The sequence below is a fragment of the Sceloporus occidentalis genome, unplaced genomic scaffold (genome assembly GCF_023333645.1).
Source record: "Sceloporus occidentalis isolate IW3139 unplaced genomic scaffold, rSceOcc1.0.p SCAF_1, whole genome shotgun sequence".
Lineage (NCBI taxonomy): Eukaryota > Metazoa > Chordata > Lepidosauria > Squamata > Phrynosomatidae > Sceloporus > Sceloporus occidentalis.
Genome location: NW_028316981.1, coordinates 289,209,368 through 289,231,622, shown reverse-complemented (window position 1 = coordinate 289,231,622; position 22,255 = coordinate 289,209,368). Strand labels below are relative to the sequence as shown.

General features: G+C 38.9%; 1 protein-coding gene across 1 annotated transcript in view; it reads left to right on the top strand.

The window, feature by feature from the left end:
• ITGA2 (integrin subunit alpha 2) overlaps window positions 1-22,255 on the top strand; it is a 77,733-nt gene that overhangs the window by 22,978 nt on the left and 32,500 nt on the right. The window contains exons 3-9 of the mRNA XM_089486165.1: window positions 6,025-6,134; window positions 7,897-7,988; window positions 13,428-13,542; window positions 14,499-14,626; window positions 16,198-16,346; window positions 16,656-16,806; window positions 21,119-21,284. Of these exons, the coding sequence (XP_089342291.1) occupies window positions 6,025-6,134; window positions 7,897-7,988; window positions 13,428-13,542; window positions 14,499-14,626; window positions 16,198-16,346; window positions 16,656-16,806; window positions 21,119-21,284 (911 nt within the window). The remainder of the gene's footprint in view (window positions 1-6,024; window positions 6,135-7,896; window positions 7,989-13,427; window positions 13,543-14,498; window positions 14,627-16,197; window positions 16,347-16,655; window positions 16,807-21,118; window positions 21,285-22,255) is intronic.

Here is a 22,255-nt window from a genome sequence, read left to right as displayed (position 1 = left end):
ATTTAATGTTGACTTTGGGCTGCACCCATTTCTGGTTTTGATCGGTGTCATTGCATTTGTTTCTGCAAATAATACTTGTTGTACTTTGGTCTGCTCCCTCCCACAGTCTGGTGTGTGTTTGTAATTGTGTTTGTATAGTTTTGTGCTTCCGACAATTCAAGTCCCTTACAAGAAAGGGATTCATTGGGAGGATGTTTAGAAAGCTGACTAATAATTTTTCATTTCAGTACTTATGTTTAGTCACAGTATTGTGCAAGATAGAGTGAACGCAATTAGAATGCACAGTAAAGCAATTGTATATGCAATTTATATATAAACTCACTCTGTGTGTGTGAGAGAGACACAGAGAGACAGATGATGCAACTAGGAGGAAGTGGAAGAATTTTGGAATGATTCATTGTCCTTGGTTTCTGAAATTATGTAGATTTTATGTAGATTTTACTGTTCTGTACAGACAAGGAAACTATGAAAATGAGTTTCATAGAAGGAAATCTTCCATATTGCTTCAATATCTCTCTGGAAATGTTTACGCAAAGTTTCTTCTGGGTTTTTTTTACTTTCTCTTTTTAAATACTGTATTTTGAAAACAAAATATAAACAAAGGATGTGGATCTTTGCTGTTTGAATTTTCACATACAAGAAAGATGTTGTTTTTTAAACTTCCCAGCTGGGTGAGATAATGAGTGTGTGTGTGTGTGTGTGTGTGTGTGTGTGTGTGTGTGTGTGTTTTATGATTTCTCACATGTAGGAACCTTTTGGCAAATATATATATATGTTTGCACAAAAAGTGTAAAAAAGACAGAGAATGTTTTTTGTGCAGATTTTGCCAGAAAATCCTCAAATGCATGGGGGGAGGGGAAATCACATGACAATTGGCTATTTTCTTTTACGTCTCTAAATATATGGAAATACATTTTATCAAGCATGAACAAAGAGTTTTCATTGTATTCCTAATATAACCTAATATAAATATCTTTTAGAATCCCAATCTATTACTGCAGTCTTTATTCAATATATGGTAGAATTCAAAGACATAGACATGTTAGTCTGAAAAATCAATATGCAAAGGGATCTTGCTGCAGCTTTGAGACTAACTGAAAGATAGAATTTGGTAGCATGAGCTTTCATAGACTTCAGCCTACTTCCTCAGAAGCATCTCTTGTCTTCCTCTGTTGGTTTTAAGAGATACTATCAAACTGGTGATCAGGTTATTAGTGGGAACAAGATATTAATGGGAGAGAATGCTCACTTAGTAGCATGTGCGAACAACCAGAAAGGAATCCTGAAATGAAATCCTACTCTCTGCAATACTAGGCCTAGAGCACTGTTCCATAACTATCATAAACATTTCAAAGCATGCATATAGTAGGTGTAGAAAGTGACAGCATATTTCCACCACATGTGCCCCAATTATTTTAACTTTATATTGTTGCCTCACTCATTACATGCTCATTGCAGTAAGTGCCAGACAAAACTACCCACTGTGTTGAATAAAATTTCAGCTTTCTGTTAGTTGCAAATAACTGTGCATAGAAGTTTCCAGGAGACACAGGATGTGGTAAGTGTTGGAAAGGAAGAAGGCACTAAGCAATTACAAATTCAAAATAACCTAATAGGAAACAAAAGTATTACTTATTATCTGAGCACTGGTCTTTTCTTGGCAATTTTGACTTTGATTGTCTGCACATTCAGTATACTGCAGTTACCTTCCATAGACAAAACCCACCATTACAGAATGACTCAGGACATTTAATTATATCACTTATGTGACCGATTTAGAATAACAATACAGTACTCTGAATTTACTTGAGATATTTTCTGTGTGGTAATAGGCAATCTGTTCTTTAAACACATGCAGAAATTTGCTTACCTCTCAGGAATTGTTTTTAAAAAGCAAGAACTTGTTATTTGTATATTTGAATGTTTACGGTAATTTGAAATATCAAAATAACTTACCATAATAGTATATGTTGGCCTACAAGCAGAAAAGCTAGTACTGGTGGAATAGAATTTTCCTTCCCCTCAAAGCACCCTGAAAACCCCCCAAATCTGCTCCAGAGCATTGAGGGATTCTTGAAAGCAGATTGGAGGCACGGGGGGTGGGGGGTGGGGGGGAGAAACATACCTTTGCATGAGCTTATGTATCACTCTTTCTTTTTAAATTGTTGTTGTTGCACCTTTAAGTCACTTATGACTTATGACAATCCTTTCACAGGATTCTTGGTAAGATTTTTTTAGAGACTTGCCTTTGACTCCCTCTGAGGCTGAGACAGTGTGGCTTGCCTGAAACAGGGTTTCAAGTGGTCTCCAGTGTCATAGTTCAATATTCAAGCCACTGCACCATGCTGGCTCTCCTGTTTTAAATATGACTCTCTTAACTCCAGAACCAATATTTAATTTAATTTGATGCATTTCTTAGTTACAATTTAAGTCTTCCCAAGGCAGTTTATAATATAAAACTGGCTTTGGTTTGCATCCCATTCATATGATTCTGTGTATATAACTCGCAGAAACTCAGGCGTAGTGACATGATTATGGGCACCTGCTTCTGTGCCTAGGATTTGGCTTTTAGGACATACCTGTGTTATGAAATAACAGGAAAAGTTTATTGGGAAGAACAAGGAGAGCATCACTGTACCAAAAAGCTAAATCCTGACCATGTTGATTGCTGTACAGTACACAGTCATTTCTGTGTAGGCTGGTGACTGTCACATACAGGTTTTTTTTCTGTGGTTTCTCTGACAATCTGGGCAAACTTATACTATCTATGTGAAAGATGGCAAAGAATCACACCATAAATCATAACCATAAGATATTTTATGAGTAAGATATTTTACTTATTAAGATATCTCATTGACATACCTATACTCATAACATCAGAATCGTTATTTATTTACTTTTATTTATTTATGGTATTTTTACCCCGCCCTTCAGCCCTAAAGGCTATCAATATAGTAGTTGTCAATACCTAGTACAACCCAAAGACTGGAGAGCAAACTGTTGAGTTCAGAATTGCAGTCTATGGTTCTATGACAAGAATCAACCTGAGCTTGTTTCCTTTCCTGTGGTCTGTTCTATAGCATATTCTACTTTTGGCAATATCATGCTTTGTTACTGTTTGGTGAAGAGCATAATATAAAAAACATTTCAGGTTCCTTTAGCTGGGCAGTTGCAGACTGTGCCTACCTGCTTTTCCTAGTTGTCTTTTACTCTATGATTATCAGAGCTGCTGTAACTTGCACTGTTGAATGTGTACAATTCCTGGCTGTAGGACTGCAGTCTTTGTGTTTTGTAAGGGTGTGGCATAATCCCTGCATGAATTAAGAAGCTGAAACCATATAATTATGTTAACTAAGAATCTAATCCTGTTAGTCAGAAGCTATTTTGTCCTTAATTCTTCTAAATAGAAAAAGAAAAAGGAAGAGAAAGAGAGCAGAACCAAACACAACATTAAGGAATGCAGGCGCGTTACAGACGGCCCAGAAGGGGCAGTCTCGCACCGCTGCTGGTTGCTGCGTCCGGGAACTGCAGCATCCAAACCGCGCGGTTCCCGGATGCAGCAAAGAAGGAGCGCGAAAATCGCGCTCCTTCCTCAGCCCGGAAGAGATGCGGCGAGGCGCTAGTCGTGCACTCATGGTGTCACTTCCGCCGTGCAGATGCAGAGCGTCCGCTACACCAAAATGGCGGCGGCCATGTGGAACGGCCACTGCCATTTTGACATAGTCATTACGCGCGAGGGGCAAGGCGCTTCAGGAAGCGCCGCCCCTCGCGCGTAATGACAGCATGATGATGGCGCCTCATGGGCCCGTCTGTAACGCGCCACAGACTTACAGAGCAAATTTAACTAGGTTCGTGAAGGAGTAGAGTAGCTGATCCAGTACTGAATTTCAATTATTTGCATTGGTTGGGACAGAATATGGCAGCAGTGTCTTCCAGTATTCCTTTCCACTCCCAGATGGGACAGAGTACTTTAACGTTTTTCATTGTAAGGAGTAGATGGTACTGAAAGAGAATACAGCTCCATTCTAATCATGGGGCTTATCTCAGTATCTGCAGTGTAACCAGTGGATCTAGTGTTCTACCCCTTCCCCCCACAATGCACTATTTTGGGGTCTCCTTGCAATATGGGTGCTGCTGGGACTATGAGACATATGAAGAAAAATTTAGTTAACATTACTACCACAGCCCATCTTCTCCATCTAATCCTAGATCAAATCAAGATCCTCCCCGTCCCCAACAAGCTAGGGGCTAGAATTGCCCTGCAACCTAATTCTTAGATTTATATCCACCTTTCGAGTGTGACCAAAAGAGTTAAGAGGAAATGTTTGCCACTGACAGGTGTTTGTTTCTGACATTTTTGTACTACATGTGTGTATCTTTGGTTTGGCTAGGTTATCATTTTGTGTGCTTGTTTAAGTTGCAGACACTTCATGAAAAGATGTCATGAATCTTATGAAGAGGGGTGTGGTTTACAAGAGCTCATGCCATAATTAATTTATTTTAAGTTGCTCCATGATCCTGGTGATATATAGTCCAGTGTTCTCTTTACTACAAAACAACTTGCATCAAATATTGCTGCTTTTGTTGCTGCACATTTCCTCCAGGCAATATTAGTGCTGGAGAAAAAATCTTAATTGTTTGGCCATCCCTCTCAAACCTTAACAGCCAGCTCTCCTCACTAGCACTCCAGTCTTGATTTCCCTACCCAAAGGCAGAAGATTCCTGACACTTAAGCTGCACCTCACACTGTTATCCCATGTCCTGTGTCAGTTTCTTTCAAACAGTGTCTTTTCCTGCACTAGTGCATTCAGGACTCTCCTGGAGGGACTGTCAAAGCCACCTCTGAGTATTTCATGCCTAAGAAAACCCTAATGAAATTTACGGGGCCATCGTAAGTCAACAGGTGACTTGAAGGGACGTGCGCACACACTCATAAGGAATCTGGGATACATTATTTTAGGCTTCACCTAGCCTACATTTGCTGAGCCATTTGCAGGCTGGACAGAATTAATTTTCTAAAATCCACATGTTGATGGATGACTATCCATGCATCTTCATACCCTAGTACACATCTGAAAAATACACATAGAAAAATGTGCAGATTTTAAATATTTGCAAAACCCTGCTTGAACACATTTGTTAATGAATTATTTGAATGCAAAGGATATATTTAAAACTGTAGTGTACAAAGTGTAGCTTAAAGGTTGCATGCAGCCCTTGGGACACCAGTGTATAACCCCTGAAGCACCCCACACATCCCCAATTTAAATTTAGGGGAACAATTTTTAGGTGAGCTTTTTGCCCAAGCCAAAGTGGTTCACTTCCCCTAACAATCAAAAACCCGATTCGCAGAAAAAAAATATTTAAATCATTGAAAATCAGCCAAACGGCAGCCAGGAATGATGACTTGGCACTTTGGATATGCTGAAATGTGCCATGTGTGGGCATGGAGGCCCACCCCAATTTAAAGGATGCACACAGATAGCACACATGCATGCACAAATTAAAAATGGATGGATTACGTCCCATTAAAAATATAAAGCAACAGCACCAGTCACAAACCAGATGCAGAAATGAAAAACCAGAGAAACAGAATTTAAATATATGATATCATTAATGTGAGCAGGTTTGCATTTTATCGATTATTGGCTTTAACTTGGATGAAAGATTAGAAGAATTAATTATTGTGAAGTTACAGTGATTAGTTGTCACCTAAAATTTTACTTACTATTGAAAGTAGTTGTTGGATAGCATAAAAATTAACCTTTATATGCATGTAAGATACTGTATAATGGGAGCTGAAGATGACTCTTCTTAAACTTGATATGTAACAATATAAACAACTTCCTCATTATGTTACTTTTGACACTAATTAGAGACTCTTTATCCTCTCCTTCACAAAATATAATTTGTTGTTTCCACTCTCTGAATGTGAGGTCTTTTGTTCAGTTATTATTCTGAGAAGGAAACTTTCCAACTGAAATGACCAAACCTTTCATATAGATATGTTTGTCTGTTTTCCAGGTTGCTTGTTGGGTCACCCTGGAGTGGCTATCCAGGAAACAGAATGGGTGACATCTATAAATGTGCAGTTAGTCTGCAGAGAACCAAATGTTCAAAAATGAACTTGCAGAGTAAGTGGTGACATTTTTAAAGTATATTTCTACTTTATCCCAGGTGCTCAAGATGTTATACATGGTCCCCACTGCCAATCCTAGTAATAATGTTCTAAATAGACTAGGCTGAGAGAGCATGAACAGGCCAAGGTACACAACCTTGTTGTAAGGGTGTGTTTTTGCAGTTGAAAATAATAATTCGTTTATCTAAATCCACTGGGAGATTTTGATCTGAACTGTGATCTGACATTTGAAATCAGAGAAGTCCCTTATTTTAAAATTTTTGTTTGGACATCACTTTAGTTCCCTTCAGAAAATGTGATACGGTTATGCAGGTGGATACATGAAAGCCATCATTTCTGTGTCTGACTTCCCGAAAGTAATTCTAGATTATTTTGAGGTTAGGGAGTGTCACACTATTCTCAGGTGAAACAGATGGGCAAAATAAAGCAGTTTATAGGTGCTTTGCAGGTGGGGTGTTTAGATAACACATGAAAGCAGCTGGAAATCAGGCTGAAGCCATGCTTTGGGGCTAAAAAAAAAGAGCAAAAAGAAGCCAGGATAGTCCGACTCAAGGTGAAAGATGCACATCTTCATGGCTGCATATAAATGCTGGGGCAGGTGCAGGGCTGTGGCAAAAAAATGAAAGTGCGACAACTCTAGTGGATGTAATTGCAACATACATGTAAATCAGACAGTCCAACAGGGAGGCATGGTGTGAAGGGGCTTGTTTGGGGGGGGGGCATGATTGTGCTTTGCCAATGTAGCCCCCAGACACTGATGCCCTATACACTGATGCCTGAGTCAGTAGAATGCATATCAAAATACATAGAGTTGAGATGCATATTAAAAATAAGAACAATTTTTGCACAGAAATGTGAACAGATTTCTGTGTGGGAAAAGAAGATGTTTATAATCTGGTGCTGGCTGAAGTCAGAACAAGTTTGGCAGTAGAAATAAGCGATAGCTAAAAGATTGAGTTTGAGAGATTTACACATCCACAGTTAAATTCCTGATATTCAAGTAATGTACAATTCCCATAGATAACTGGTGGCCTCCGTGTAAACTAGGAGTGCGGATCTTTGACTGTTTCATCCATACATGTGAAGAACAATAATTTTCACAGTTTACATTCCAATGCAGGAGAAAACAAATATTTCTGTACAGTTTTTTTAACCCATTATTCACACTCCCTTGGAGCCTTAATATGTGCTGAAAAATTTTTCTGGAAGCAGTTTTTTTGTGTAAAAATTGTGGTTTTTACACAAAAACATGATTTTTGTGCAGAAAAAGGTTCCAGAAATATATAGCTTTTTGTGCAAAACTGGTGGGCTTAAGGGATAACCCACCAATTTTTGACAAAAAATTGTATTTCTAGAAACGTCATTTTTTTGTCACGACAAAACATGTTTTTCATGGAAAAATCCACCATTTTCACAAAAATACCCTGCTTCTAGAAAAATGAACTTTGTACAAAATTTATTTTTTGAACAAAACCTACCAATTATGCAAACACGTGTTTCTAGAAAAGTGCTTTTTTTATATACCCAAAATGTATTTCGCCCTGCTGCAAGAGAAGATGAGTATTTAAGCATACCTGTCAGCTAGTAGTTTCACATTTAAAAGTATTTCAGGATATCATTCTACACAAAAATGCATATGGGGTATGTTTGCACAGATGAAATGAAACAGGTGTATGAAGTAACCTCAATCATTTAAGGCTGAGGTATATGTCTAAAATAGCACCTTCTGTTGTTGGTTTTTTATTGTGTCTTCATAGCTTTTGCAAGTATCCCGAATGTTACAGAGATAAAGAAGGACATGAATCTCGGTTTAACCCTAGTAAGAAACTCAATAACTGGAGGGTTTTTGGTAAGTGCTGAAGATATGTGTAGCAAAAATATAGCTTCTATCACTTTTAGTGATAAAATGGTCATGCTTTTTTCCTTTATCTGTGTGTGGATAGTAAGTAGGTAATACTAAGTTTATCCAGCTAAGAAAAGGATAAGCAAAATGTAATTATATAAGTATGTTCATATTACATTTAAATTAATCTGCTTTGGTCTTTTTTGTATATGTATGTTAGATGAAAAAGTTTTCCCAGATGAGGCTGCATATACTTTCAATGATAAGTCAATCATAACTATAAACAGTGCCCTCTTCTTCATTATGACACTCACTAGCTTCATTAAGTGACCTCAGTACATATACCCAGTATGGTAAACACTGACCTCATTCCCACTTACAAATAAATCAGTTTGCGATTTCAATTGATGGATCGGTGCAACAGCATTGCGTGGTTCAGACTACATTTGCCCCGATCACATTTTCTTGCTGTAAAATAACCTACTTGTCATTCACATTGACTAATGAATCGATTCAAAATGGACCCTCTTCAGCCAATCGGCAAATTTAAATTGATTCCTATCCATATCTCATTCACACTTGCGCTTGATTGATTTATTGCAAAACATGCAGAAAAAAAGAGTGCCAAAAAGACACGTGTTAAATGGGTCTAGTGCAGGGGGGGCCCTTGCCAAACTGCTTCAGCAGTTCGGCTCAAGCGTTAACAAGGGTCATTTAAACCACTTCAGATTGATTAGCAAACTGATTTATAACGTAGTGGGAATGAGGCCACTGTCTTCATTTCTGATTAGGTTTCCAAGCAGTCACCTTATCAAAGATCATTTCTTGCATTGCCAACCATTCTAGGGATGAAATGGATATCCATAATTGTTCATTCCCAAGTAGAAAAATGGGTCTCTCTGACAGTCAGGAAGCCGAATTCAAAAAATAATAAGAGTAGCAAGGAATGTGCACAGTATTCACCCTGTATTCAGACATCCTGAAGTGTTGCAGAGGGGAATTATTCTGCAAAGGAAAACACTTTTTTGCACACACAGATCCCAGCGTTGTTTGGTGTGCAGAAAATGACATAATGTACAGCAAATATTGTTTCCTGAGCAGAATACCTGTTTTCTATGGAAAAACAAACAAACCACCTTTTTTCTCTCCAAAATAATTTCTCTGCAATACTTCAGTGTTTGAATGTGGGGAGAATAGTGCAGACAGTGTTCATTTTCACCCACAGTGGGTAGATGACTACTTTATTACTGTAAATAGTTGAATATTTACATCCCTAATCCACACACCATCTCCACTTCCTTCCATACACACAGATTTGACCAGATCCAGCCTGATTCCCAAGATCTGGCTGGCAATTCTTCACCCACGGCTTAAATATTTGCTTGTCTCCACATCAGTCAGAATAGGGAGCTCCCTCAGAGCCACATCACTCTACACTGGTTCTGGATATTTTGCAGAAATAAGCAAAGCAAAAGGGCCAGTGGCTTTACTTTCCCCTGCTTATATGGTCATATTTAAAGCAGGAACCAAAGATTCAGCTGTAGTCATAACTGGATTCTAGAGTTCTTTTGAGCAATGGGAACCACTTTGTACACTAAACAATGTACTTCTGCCTTGTTGCAGTACACAACAGCCATCTACCTTCCCTTTTTAGTGGACTGTTTGTTTATGTGGGGTTTTTTTATTTACTGTATATCTATCTGCCTTCCTATAGATTTTGCTTGTGAGCCACCCAGAAGTCTGTCCAGGACATAAACAGATGATTTTGTGCTAATGAAGTAAACTAGATCCCTTTAGTTTAGTTCCTCCAGTGGCTTTTATCCAAAGATGTCCTTCCACTAGTATAATAGACACCACTGGTGGATAGTTCCTCCACTATTCCCCTTCCCCATAGTTCTCCCTAAGGGTAAGATCAGCTTCAGAGAGTTAGCTATTGCAAAGAAACATATGAGGCCATGCTTGGAGACTTAAGTAGTGAGTGAGAAGAAGGCTAACTTCTACTACACAAGCAGAAGTTGCTTGCATACCATTGGATTTAAAGAGTTTCTTTTCAAGGTAGGATCACTACAAAAACTCTGAGTAAAGTTGTGGGAGTCCTATCCTTTTCCCGATTTCTGCATTTTTAAAATCCTGCAATTATCACCCCTTTCCTAAACAGTTAGCAGTTAAAAGTGCCAAATTTGTATGAATATGTGTGTCTTTAAGTCATCTCTTGACTTAGGCCAGCCCCATGAATTGCACTGTTTTTTGTTTTTTTTTAGAAAACACTTAGAGGTGGTTTTGCCAGTTCCTTCCTCTGAAATATAGCCTACAGCAGTGGTATTCATTGGTGGTTCCCCATCTAGTTACTAACCAGGGCTGACCCTGCCCAGCTTCGAAGATCAGACAGGATCTGATGCTTTCAGAGTATTTAGGCAGATATCTAACGATACAAAATAAGATTATAATTTATTCTTTGAGACCTGTTAGTTTCCAGTGGCTTTGAACAAAAAACACTTTCATTGTATCACTTTACATGGAATTCAGTTTTTGAATTAATTGTCTTGTATATTGCTGAACTACAAACATCTGCGAACACTTAAAGTTGTGTTCTCTTCTGTAGCCCAGAAGCATTACCTGTGTTTATTGATAATGAATCCTGCACTTGGTATTATGAGAAACCTGACAGAGCAAGTTATTTGCATAGTCTTGGAAAGCATGCTCAGTGTGTTGTTTTCATGTGCTACGAATGCAATAAAAATAAGTCCCTTGTGACTTAATTGCATTATCTACAATGTTTTTATACTATAGAGTTCCATCTAAAACATTACAGCTTTTATGGGAATTATAGTAGGCCTGCTAGCAGAGTGTTTGCCAATTCTATGAATCCAGTCAGCAGAAAAAGTCATCCAGGAGGTAAATGCTGAAGCAGCACACATCTAGAAAATTCATCTTTAAACAGAAGTATGTTATCTCCCCATCCACTCTGCTGTTCTTTCCTGAGTTGCCAGTTTGAAAAAAGTGTGTAGGTGGGGAGGGGGGAGAAACAAGGGTGTAGCTATTGTGGGGGCAATATGAAGACATCACCCCCAATAAAAATTCTCTTTTCCCCACCCATGAAAATTTCCTCCAATCCTCAAATTTTTAGCATTGCAACATCTTCTCACTTCAGTTGAGCCCTTAGAAATACTGTTTAAGCATACAAAGAAATGGGGCAAGAAAAATACCATGAGAGTGCAAACATAGCAAATAAGTCTGCTCTAGGTGTGAATTATTTTCAGTGTCTTAGGACCTGTCCAGACCGGCCTGAAAGGCTGGCCTGGGGGTGGAGTTGGGGCATCGTGTCCAGAAGATGCATGCCCTGAATTTGCCCCCAGGGCGCCCTGACACCACGCACTGATCCACATGGCGCATGGCATCATGGTACTTCTCCAGCACTGTGTCCATATGAAGCTGCTGTCTGGGAAAGCTGCCAATGGACAGCTAAGAATGTGCCAGCCAAAGGTAATAAATAATAATAATAAAACTTTTACTTTTATCCCGCTTTTCTGTGATGAGACAATCAAAGCGGCTCACAACATATTAAAATATCCACATTCACAACATTATGTCCCAAATTTCCCCCTTAAAACAGGATTAAACAATTAAAATATCTATTAAAATACAATTAAAATATCTATTAAAAACACAGTAAAAAAATACAACGAGGATAGAGCGGTGGACTAATACATGATGTAGGGGACAGTCATTCTGTGGCCGGACACTTTTAATCAGGAAAGGCCTGCTGGAAGAGATCTGTCTTGACAGCTTTTTTAAAGCTGTCTAACCTGGCAATTTGATGGATCTCGTCCGGCAGGCCGTTCCATAGTTTGGGAGCATTTGCAAAGAAGGCTCTCTGGGAGGTAGCAGTTAGTCTGGTTTTTAAAGGCATAGCATAAAGTTCCAGACAGATGAAAATATGACACATCATATTCACCCTCCTCTCTAGATCCCCACCATTTGGCTTCTGCACCCAATCCTTCAACGCAGTGATTTACTGGCTGGTGGCAGCAGGGCAGTGGAAAAGGAACATAGTTGGACACACAGTGATCATCATCCTCCTGGGAAGCCCTGAAGGATGTCTGGTTCTGTCTGTCAAGTTATATGAACATAGCTGGGTTCTTCTCCGCTGTCTTCCTTCCCCAGTAAATGGAAAGGTTGAGGGAGCTGTGCAGTGGGGATTTCAGAGAGAGTGGGTTTATTGCATGTTTGGAAGAGGATTCAGATCTCTTCAGGAACCAAAAAGTGAGTTTCTGAAGTTGGAGCTAGATCTGCGTCACTCACTAACAGGAATTTCTACATAAACTGACCTGCCTTGCCTAAGATTTCCCAAATGCTCATGGCTTGGGTCTTCTCAGGTGATCAAGTTGAAGACACTGGGGTGCTAGTTAAATCAACCTCTTTTATTTTGCCTCTAGCCAGTGTCAACATTGGGAAGTTCCTGTTCCTATGAATACAGGGTGAAAAGGCTAGTTTATATGAACTGGCTTGCAGAAGTGGTTAATGTGTTCTAAAGAGTTTTTAAAGAGGCTGATAATGTCTTAGCTTTGCTGATGGCTGAGAAAGCTGTGGCTTTCCAGAGATGATCTGAATGGTTATGGCAGGGTTGGGCACCTTTGGCAGGTCATGGGGGCCAATTTTATGGCCCAGGACCTTTCCAGTATCCTTGTGGACTGCCAAAATTGCCAACAAATAAAAACAAAGCAAAGCAAAGGTGGAAGTGCCCAGTAGTCTACTCTTGCTTTTGGGGGGGGGGGGGGGAGAGATTTTAAAATATTAGTTGGTATTGGGAGGGTGTCTATGAACCCACTGTTCCTGGAGGTTCTTAAGAGAGGTCTTCCCTTCAGAAAAAGGGCGGTCAGATTGGTGGTGGGAGCTGCTAAAACAGTCTTGGGGGTGCAGGGCCATATACTGAGCTATGCCTAAGCTTTGCTATTGCTTGTGTTAATTTAATCAATGCAAGATAGAGTTTGTAAATATTAGCTTGCATGTAGTGCCATCTTTTGGTCAGTTTGGGCCAATTTGTTTGGCTGAAAGTGAATACATCTAGAGGTGAGCCAAAAGTTCTTTCCAAAGCCCTTCTTCTGGATTTGGGTTATGTGTAGAAGATTTCATGAAAGAGCCCTTCCTGTTCTTTTCTGTTGTGTGTGTGATGGTGACAGTCTTACTTCCCATAGCATCTGGGTTTCAGTCCCTCCCCTTTACCCCTGAAAGGCCAGAATGAGCGTAGCACTGCTTTCACTCTAATTCAGTTTGTGTTCATGGCCCATTGCCCAAATTTCTAGTGTGGGAAAAACCATGCCATGCATAATCCAGAACAATATGGTTATCAAATCTGGTGAGAAAGGAGTTAACTGATGTTTATCTTGAAATGTGGTGGTGTGATAGTCTTAATGAATTTAATTTCTCTGTGTTTTTGTTTCAAAGACTTGTGGTCCTTTGTGGGCACAACAGTGTGGAAGTCAGTACTATGCAACAGGAATCTGTTCTGAGTTCAGTCCAAGCTTCCAAATTGTGAGAAGTTTTTCACCAGCTGTACAAAGTAAGACTTTTAAAAATAATTTAGAAATTCATCAGTTTTAAAAATGAGACGCAACCAATGAATACAGAGAATCTGGCTCAGTCTTTTCATATAAGACATGCTTTATTAATTTATGGAATTTAAGCACAAATATTTTTTGGCCTAGAAATCCCTGGCCCTTAACTCTATATGCACATGAAAAGGTTACTCAAGTAGTTATTTTTAATGGGAAACGTGATTATTTTCCCTTCAGGCAATGTGTGGATTGTGACTGTGAGATTATCTCATCTACAGTGTGGTTATGCAAATGTCATTATTATCATTTTTAAAAGTTATGTGTGTTAATATGCCATTTATTTCTTTGGCTAAGCAATCTGCCACTTTTGGCAGTGTTATCTCATATATCATGGAGTAATTCAAAGCCCTGTATTTTGTATCTGAAAGCCAGCTTTGAGTGTTGGACTTCAATTCAGGGGACTAGGATCAGATTCCTTGCTCAGCCCTGAAACCCACTGGGTGACCTTGGGCAAGGCACATGCTTTCAGCCTCAGGGGAGGTCAATGGCAAACCTCTTCTGAACAAATCTTGCTAAGAAAGCCTTCAGGCCGCCATAAGTCAGAACTGACTTGAAGGTACACAACTCTCTCTCTTTCTCTCTTTATATCTGGCAATGATTATGCTTTCCTCAGTGCTTGTACTTCTGGAATATACTGTCTCATTGTTATTTCTTTTAACAAAAGAAAGAGAATAGGAGTATGGTTACCTCACTATAAAACAAAAATCTTTCTCTTATTAGAGTGGGGATATTTAGTCACACTAACTGCTCAACTTTTCTGGTAGCATAAATATTGTCCTGCTGGGAAGTTTAGGGGAATTTGTTTGCCTTTTATCTTGACTCCATGAATTTGTAATGTCATTGGACACAATATGTAAATGAAAATAACATCAAACACTTTTCTTATCCCTTTCTGCTGCAGAATGTTCTTCAGCTGTTGATGTTGTGGTGGTATGTGATGAATCAAATAGTATTTATCCTTGGGATGCTGTGAAGGCATTTTTGGAAAAATTTGTCCAAAGTTTAGATATAGGCCCCACAAAAACTCAGGTAAGCAGATTAAACATTTTTTTAAAAAAAATTCCATCAGCAACTTCTTGGTTCTGAAAATTGTAGAAGAAAGTAGGTGTCTTTTACCATAAAGTTGGAGGGGAGGGGGTTGGTAGTAGTAGAAATCAGAAGATGGGAGATTGGGAAGGGCAGCTATGAAAGAACTGGGCAAGATTCTAAAGTGTAAAGAACACTAAACACTGAACACTAAAGTGTGAATCACCCAACCCATTGTATCCCCCATCACAATGTATGGATGTGAGAGCTGGACAATGAAGAAAGCAGGTGAAAAGAAAATCAACTCATTTGAGATGTAGTGCTGGAGAAAAGTTGTGAAGATATCATGGATGGCCGAGAAGACAAACAGATGGAGCCTTGAACAAATCAAGCCTGAACAAGCAAATGGGTCCTTGAACAAACTAAGCCTGGAAGCCAAAATGCCTAAATTGAGGCTGCCATATTTCAGCCACATCATGAGAAGACACCACTCATTACAAAAGACAATAATGCTAGTGCAATAGAAGTAGAGGAAGACTGCAAATCAGATGGCTAGACTCAATCACAGAGGTCACAGGCCACTGTGGACAAGGGGGTCTTGGAGATGTCTCATCCACAGGGTCGCCATCAGTCAAGTTCAACAGTTAACAACAACAAAGCAGTAATCGAAAAATTGAAACAAAGTGAGGGTGAAGGCTGATTCATCAGAGTTTCTGAAAGTATCAGTTTCTATCACCAGAGGGCTGGATCATAATACAATGGGGCCTCTGTATCCATGGACTTGCAATCTTCAGATTTGAACATCCATGGATGACATGCAGCCGCGCCGTCATTGGGAACAATGGGACTGAAGTCTTCCTTCCTTCCTTCCTTCCTTCCTTCCTTCCTTCCTTCCTTCCTTCTCCCTCCCCCTCCAAGGCTTCTACTCCAGGCTTAGCTTTGGGGGCAGTTCAGAAGTGGAGGCTGGAGGTGGATCTTTAAACCTCATATCGATTATCTCAGATTAAGTGGGGGTTTTGGCAAAAAAAAAACAAACCCCGAACCAAATCGGGTGCATTCAGGATGTGTGTGAACTACAGAGATTCAACCTGGATTCATCCTGGATTATTTTCACAGTGGGAATAACCCCCAAGTCTATGAAAGCTCATGCTACATCTTCTTTTGCACTGTTAGTCTCAAAAGTTCTGCAAGATTTTTATTTATTTATTTATTTATTTATTTATTTATTTATTTATTTATTTAGGTATTTATATCCCGCCCTTCAGCCCTAATGGCTCTCAGGGCGGCTTACAATTATTATTTTTAATCAGATGGTTCCCTGCCCTCAGGCTTACAATCTAAAAGACATGACACAAAATGAGAAGGGAATGGTGGAGGGAAAGGGGATGAGGTCCAGTGGTTCTTCTCTCCCTCTGAGGCCTGGACCAAGGCAGATGGACTGGAGGGAGGGCTCTTATCCCTATGCAATACATGTATCACCAATACAAAGTTAGATTCATGTATGCCATATATACATACTAATTTATCTAATATTATGGAGGCTTCTGTTTGTAATTTCTTATTCTTAATTTTAGGTAGGCTTAATTCAGTATGGTAATAGCCCAAGAGTAATATTCAACTTGAATACATATCAAAATAAGGAAGGTGCTGTACAAGCAATGTCAAGGACCTATCAGAGAGGAGGGGAATATACAAATACATTTGAAGCAATTGATTATGCCAGGTAAGGGGCACCAATGATAAACTTTATTATTATTATTATTATTATTATTATTTTCATTAGTAGAAAAAATGAGAAAAATGCATCATTGCTGCCAAGGCTGTATATACTGATACTTTTTTTTACAAAAATGCTTGAATAGTGCTTTGAATTTTAATGTTGTTTATGTGCTTAATTTTACCTATTGTAAGCTAAGGAGTCGTAAGTGAAGTTGTTCCCCAGCTTTACTTTGTTGATGGTAAAAGTGCTAATGGATGCATGGACAAAAAATAATTTTCATGTTTAAAAAATTGTGCATGGTTTTTATTTCAGGCGTTATGCTTTCTTAAAAGAATCTGGTGGGCGACCCTCAGCCTCTAAAGTCATGGTTGTTGTGACAGATGGTGAATCACATGATGGCTCAAACTTGCAAGAAGTGATAACTAAATGTAATGAGGACAATATCACAAGATTTGGTATAGCAGTAAGTAAGGTTTTTATTACTATGATGATAACTTTAGCTGACCTTGTTTTCTTTGCTTTGTCTAGCAGTGCTTTATTTAATGCAGTTACTGAGAAAATGTGATTACTATAGACGTTGTTAGACTCTAGCTCCCCATAACTGCCCTCGAGTCAGCCTCAACTCACGATAATCCTGTAGATGAGACACCTCCACTGCTCTGCTTTTGCACTCATCCCCAATGACCTCTCTGATTGATCCATCCATCTGACGTGTGGTCTCCTTCTCTTTCAACTACCCTTGACCTTTCCCAGCACTATTGCCTTTTCTAATGAGTTGTGCCTTCCATGATGTGGCCAAAGTACAACAACTTCAATTTGATTGTCTTTGCTTCTAAGGGTATTTCAGGCGTGATCTGTTCAATCAATCAATCATTTATTATTACAGCATACAGCCAGTACAAGATAAAATACAATAATGATGACCAAGCATCCATATAAACAATACACTCAATATGACCTTTTACAAACAGGTACAAATATCAGCAAGAAATCTAGGATAAAATAAAGCTCATTCCCATGTGTTAGTTAACAGCAGAATTTAGAAGAATTGATAAAATATTATTAAAAAGTTTCTTTAGCATAACATTTAACAGTCATCTGTCAAAGTATCCATCCGTTATGGAGTGCTTATTAAAGCAGAATGTAATATTAAGGAAATAGTAAAAAAAACGATAAAAAGATGTTCCATCCATACACATAACGACTAGCACAGTCAAACAATTTATAAAATGAGTAGGAACAGATAACATAATATCTGCAATAGTAAGCAATAGCAAGTACATTTCTGTACCGCTTATCAGTGCACTTAAGCACTCCCTAAGTGGTTTACAAACTGTAAGCTAATTGCCCCCAGCAATCTGGGTACTCATTTTAACGACCTCGGAAGGATGCAAGCCTGAGTCAAGTTTGAGCCCTTTTGCTGGTATTTAACTTGCAATCTTATGGTTTTAAGTGAGTGGCTGCATTTTTACAAGGGTTACTGTGTCTGTCTTAGAAATCTTGTTCAAAGAATAATAGCAGCTGCAAGAAATTTAGCAACTCTGCTAGTTACATGTTCATTGCAGTCTGCTAGAAGGTAGTCAACATAAAATTTCTCCTGTCTACCTGGTTGCTGTTTAATAATGGGAGTTATATAAAAAGCATGGGTTTCTGTATAGAGGGGGCAACAAAGAAGAACATGACTGATTGATTCAACTTCCTCAAAGCCACAAGGACAAAAACGACCACTTTGCCTATTCTGTCTGTGGTGAGGAAACACAACCTTCAAATGGTTTACAAACCAACGAAGAAAATCCAGCAAATGCTACACTCAGCCAAGGACCAGAAAGACCCTCTCACAGCCGCAGGAGTTTACCACATACCATGCAGCTGCGGACAAGTCTACATAGGGACCACCAAATGCAGTGTGCAAACAAGAATCAAGGAACACGAGAGACACTGCAGAGTGGGTCAGCCAGAAAAATCAGCAGTAGCAGAACATGTTACAAACCATCCTGGGCATAAAATACTGTTTGAAATTCTGGACCATGCCAACCACTACCATGTCAGGATGCACAGGGAAGCCATGGAAATCCACAAACACCTGGATAATTTCAACAGGAAAAAGGAAACCCTTAAAGTAAACAAGGTTTGGCTACCAGTCCTGAAAAATAGTAAGATGAAGACTCAACAAATGCAAATGAGAAATCTGCCAGGGTCAGGGGTTTCCCAGCAGACAATGAGCACTAATCAAGCAGATACTAATCCTCTTTTGCAGACCCTCCCACCCTGAGGTCTGCCATTAGCAACAGAACTATACACATGTAAATCACTCCTGCCTTTCCAGGTCACACAATATATATACCCAACTCCTTTCCAGGCAAGCATTCTCTGAAGATGCCAGCCACAGATGCTGGCGAAACATTAGGAAGAAACCTTTCTGGAACATGGCCACATAGCCCGAAAAACCCACAAAAAACTATGGATGCTGGCCATGGAAGCCTTCAACTTCAGATAAAAGCCCTTCTTTGATCTGTTCAAAAACCCATTTGTTTGTTTGTTTTTGGCTTTCCACCATTTCTTATCATTCTTCTCCAGTACCACATCTCAAATTAATTGATTTTCTTTTTATCTGCTTTTTTCACTGTCCAGCTTTCACATCCATACATAGTGATGTGGAATACCATGGCTTGAATGATTTTAACTTTAGTGCTCAGTTGTATATCTTTACTTTTTAGGATCTTTTCTAGCTCTTTTATGGCTGCCCTTCCCATTCCTAGTCTTCTTCTTATCTCTTAATTGCATAACCATAGCCTCAAAGATTTTTCTATCTGATGAAAGTTGCTGTCTAACAACATCTGAGAGTCAAAAGGTTCTGCACCCTCGATGCTTTGCATAAATTATAAAGGGATTGAAAAATGAATGACAATGGGCCTCTGGATATAGTTTCCTGTGAGAAATATGCACCACCTCCATCTCCACTACTACTATTGCTAATACTGCTACCTCTATTTCTATCCTGCCTTTCTCTCCAGTATCAGGACCTAGGGCGGCTATAAAAAGTTTAAAAAAATACAGTTAAAAACAATTGCAACAAGAGAATTAAAAACAGTAAAAATTATTAAAGACAGAGTATCCCTTATTCACAATTCTGAAATACAAAATTCTACAAAATTGTCCACACGGTGGCTGAGATAGTGATACTTTTGCTTTCTGATGGTTCAGTGAACCCAAACTTTGTTTCACATATAAAATTATTAAAAAATATTATGTATAAAACTCTTCAGGCTACATGTATAAGGTACATAAGGGAAAAAACACGGATGCTCAAGCCCCATTCAAATGAATGGGTCTCATGCCCATGGTGGTGCGGTGGCGGGGCACATGCCACGGGAGAGTGCACCATTGTTTTCTTCTGGTGCATGCCTCCCTTCCTTCTGGCACGGCTTCCAGCATAGGCTGGAAGCCACGTAAAACACACCTGCACTGTATATAAGAAACATACTCATATATACTTGACTATAAATCGACCTCATGTATAAGTCAAGGGCAGATTGTGGGGCCAAAATTATGGATTTTGTCATGACCCATGGATAGGTCAAGGAAACTTGGAAGCTCCTTCAGTGTGTGCATGTGTGGCAAGAGAGACTCTTGTTGAGGCTTTTTGCTTCAGCATTTCAGCTTTCATTTCAGCCAGGTGCATAGGCAGGAGAGGGACTCTTAAACAAACAGCCATATCAATCAATCACCCAGGACACTTTCTGCTTGGCTCAAGAGAGAAAGAAACTGCAAGAGGAAATCTGAAAAAGCTGCTATCACATTACCATAGTGATGCGTAAATAAGTCAATCTGGGATTTTGAGGTCAATTTTTGGGCATAAATTTTTAGACTTATAGGTGAGTATATACTGTAAATGAATTTCATGTTTAGGCTTTGGTTCAATCTGCAATATATCTCATTATATATATGGAAGTATTCCAAAATCCAAAACACTTTTAGTGCCAAGCATTTCAGATAAGGGAATCCCAACCTGTATTAAAATACAATACCTAGAATTAAAACTCATGCCAAGTCCAGAGTTCTGTGTGTGGTGCAAAGTATGTATGGATCTGCTGAGTTTCATCTTTCCTCTTTGCTTCTTTCAACGAAGATGTCTTATATATTCATCTTTGTCAAGCTATCTATTTTTGTGAAAATCCTTATAACCATGCCAGCTGATCAGAAAGTGATAAGCTGATACTATTTGTTGAATCCTAGTTTAAAGAAAAAGGTGGGATATAAATAAACCAGTCAATCATCCATTATCACCACCACATCAGGCAACTACCAGTTTTTAAATAATTACTTCTCCATCTTACAGAATGGCACATGTGAAATAATGTCTGAAGAGGACATCAGTCAGAATAGTAGACATGTTGAACAATAGCTGTGGTTTGTTTAGCTGCTCTTTTCAGTATGACCTTAGAAGTGATATGCACTGCATAGTGCAAAAATGGAGGCAATAAGAAGACATTATAAGAGAAGGCTATTCCCCTTTGAAAAACTCATTCTCTTCCATTTCCACTTAAAATTTATTCTCACTACTAGGCAGTCATGACTGGCAACAGGAGCATTATTTCTTCTTGTCACTTGAAGCTCCATAGGCAAAGACTTTAGATGATAAATTGTGTAAAAGAATAGGATAGAAATATATTCTGTCAAAAATTGCACTTTTTTCAGTTTCCTTACAAATACAAGTGTATCTCTTTGTTTCTTGTTAAAGTAAACACTATTATTTTTCTTTCACTTTCCTGCAGGTATTAGGATATTTAATCAGAAATGACATGGACACTAGAAACTTAATCAAAGAAATTAAAGGGATAGCAAGTCTTCCTACATCAAAATATTTCTTTAATGTGTCATCTGAAGCTGCACTTCTAGAAGAGGCAGGAACATTGGGAGAGCGAATTTTCAGTATAGAAGGTACTAAATAAGGGGATTTAGTAAGAAATGACTGTTTTCCTTGTGCCTTTGAAATGATATGGTAATTGTTTATATTATTCTTATAATTCTTAATGCGCTGTTTTAAAATTCAAGCATCTGCATTATAAGACAAAACCTGGGGAACTGAGAATTCATTGGAAAATGCATAGAGCCTAGTGGGTGGGGCAGAATATACCCAGAAAACTGACATATGGTCCTAAACCTGTTCTCTGACATCTATAGAACTATGCAGTGTGAGTAAGGTGGTGATTCCACTATGGGCTTGGCTACAAACTTTAAATTACTAATTTTATCCACAAAATAGGTTAAGTTAAGAATAAAACCTGAAGTTGAGCCACCAGCCTGCACTACCTGGGATCTAGGTTTATCAGACAGCATGTCCCAGCTCCTTGCCCCTGGTGGGCAGCCTTGGTCTGTTAACAGATCTGAGCTTCCTTTACTTCCTTCAGAGATTCTGGTCCTATGCTAATAGTTTGTCCTATGACATCCATTAGCTGTGCCTAAGCTTGCTGATTTCAGCAGACATAGATTTGATATTTATTTAGTGATCTGGCCGTATACCTGCCAATACACAACCATTTTCACCGACATGAAGAACACTCCTCACGTTGACTGATTTTGTTGGAAACTCTTTTTGTAAAATGAAATGGCACCAAAAAACAAAAACTACACTGAGCATGTGGAAGCTGTTAGGTACACCTAAAATAGGCTTTTTATTCCACTCATCATTTGAAAGCAAGTCCCATTTTTGAAATCATTATTACTTGCATGTGAGGCTGCATCTGTACTGCAGAAATAATCCAGTTTGACATCACTTTAACTACCATGGCTCAGTGCTATAGAATTCTGTGAACTGTAGTTTGTTGTGGCACAAGAATAATCTGACAGAAAAGGCTAACTTTCACAAAACTACAATTCCCAGAATTCCATAGCATTGAGCCATAGCAGTT